Below are 2030 nucleotides of genomic sequence, written 5' to 3'. Positions count from 1 at the left end.
AAGTGTAACAAAAATCCCGCACATCATTTAAGAGCCACTATAGCAAGCATCAAAACCTTCTTTGGCTTTTTTTTTTTCCTGTTCCCAGAAGCAACCCAATCTTGTGAGAAGTCATTTGTCACTTAAAGAATAAAATGCTCTTCCATCCAAAAGATAATGAAATAGCTCACTAGCTACACTTCCAGGTTATCAGCACACAGTATTTCAACATAAAGGGGCTGGGTCAAGACAAGCCATGAGTCCGGAGCAACATTAAAAAAAAAAAAAAATCATGCGGTTATCACAGCCAACCAAATCTGTCCTCTTGACCCACCCCAAAAACAGGAAGAAAAAAAACAAAACCAAAAGAAACCCCACACTTTCCACCATCAACATCTGACTCTGTTTTAAGTCCTCTACTTCTATGCATTTGCCTACGTGCTTCATCCTTCTGAGGCGCAACCTTTTATTTAGGTCTCAATATCCAAACGAAGGAATCTCCCTCGCTTCAACGGAGACTCCCACATTTGGGATTAATTCTTAGGCAGTGCTTAGGTGTTCTCTGATCAAATCTGTTACAACACATTTCCAGGAGATGCTTTCAATCTTGCTCAGAACATTTTGAAATCACCCTCGATCAAATGGTCAGAGCTCAAGACGGTCCCAGTAGGAGGAGGGAGAGGAAATGCTGATTCCCTGAAACAGGGCTATGAACTGGTCTTTCTTCTTCTGGGAAAAAAGGGGTGGGGAAAAAATCCTAACCTACAAGACACCAAAAGAAAAAAAAACAAACAAACAAAAACAGAAACCAAGAAGAAGAAAGAGAGATCCACACATGTTCACGCTTGGCAAAAAAAAAAAAGGAAAAAAAAAAAGTGACAAGAGCTAAGCAAACACGAGGATCAGGGAAAGTAAACATCATTACCTGTGGTACTGAGCCTGCAAAAACTGAAACTCCTCCTTAATCCGATCGCAGGATTCGGAAATGGTGAATTTAAAGGGTTGAGCAGGCTGATGAGGAGCCTGAAAACAACCAACATGAAATGTTTTAATTATCCCGCATCTCACGCAGTCCCAGACAGGGGCGTGCACACGTGTGCGCACACACACACACACACCCCCACCCCAAGCAGTGTGTGCAAGGGGGGTTAGGGTCACCCCCACACGGCATTACGGAATCAGGCTATTACAACTCACCTACTTTTGCGGGCACACCCCCCCACCCCGCCAACAAATATGCCCCAAGCAATGTGTAGGGGGGGGTTCAGTCACCCACAGTATTAATGGAAGCAGACTATTAAGCCTCCCCTACTTTCTTGCACGATTACACGCACGCACACACACACACACACACACACACGCGCTCCAAGCATTGTGTACAAGGGGGTTCGGTTATCCACAGTGTTAAGGAAGCAGGTTATTAAAACTCACCTACTTTCCCACCCCACCCACAAGCAATGTGTACGTGGGGGTGGGGGTTGATCACCCACAGTATTAAGCAAGCAGGCTATTAAGCCTCCCCCCTACTTCCCCCCCCCCCCCAAACACCAAAACACACCCCCCAAGCAATGTGGACGAGGGGGGCTGGGTCATCCACCTGGCATTAAGGAATCAGACTCACTTTCCCCGACACAGACCCCTGCAAGAGTCCCTTCTTTCTTTACACCCCCCAGCTCTATCTATCACTCCTGTAAGCCAAGGGAAGGAGACAGTCATGTGTGGATCCCCCCGGCCCCGGGGCAGCGGGAGGGTGGCCCGGACCCCGGGATGAACACCACCCGCACACACACGAGCCCGGGTCCCCGCCGAGTCAGGACCGAGCTGCGGCGATAAGAAAGCAGCTGAAGGCGCTGCCAGCCTCGCTCCCTCTTTCGCTCTGTAGTTTGCCTCGGAAGCTGGAAAAGACGGGAGCGATCGCAAGGGCCGGCAGCAAAACCCCCGCAGACACCGGAGAGCCAGGAAAGCCAAAGACAACAATAAGAAAATGGCTACAACTCAATTGCCCCCCCCCCCCCCTCCACCCTCTTTTTGTTTCCCGTCCCCGCCCGGCC

At 49.2% G+C, this 2030-nt stretch overlaps 1 protein-coding gene across 1 annotated transcript in view; it reads right to left on the bottom strand.

Annotated features, from left to right (window-relative positions):
* LOC102385476 (transducin-like enhancer protein 4) overlaps window positions 1–2030 on the bottom strand; it is a 175773-nt gene that overhangs the window by 130590 nt on the left and 43153 nt on the right. The window contains exons 4-5 of the mRNA XM_025192948.1: window positions 1768–1967; window positions 905–1002 (exon numbers count right to left, since the gene is read on the bottom strand). Coding sequence (XP_025048733.1) covers window positions 905–1002; window positions 1768–1967 — 298 coding nt within the window. The remainder of the gene's footprint in view (window positions 1–904; window positions 1003–1767; window positions 1968–2030) is intronic.

The sequence above is a fragment of the Alligator sinensis genome, unplaced genomic scaffold (genome assembly GCF_000455745.1).
Source record: "Alligator sinensis unplaced genomic scaffold, ASM45574v1 scaffold1445_1, whole genome shotgun sequence".
Classification (NCBI taxonomy): domain Eukaryota; kingdom Metazoa; phylum Chordata; order Crocodylia; family Alligatoridae; genus Alligator; species Alligator sinensis.
Note: the sequence above shows the minus strand (reverse complement) of the source record. Positions and strands in the feature narration are given on the sequence as shown.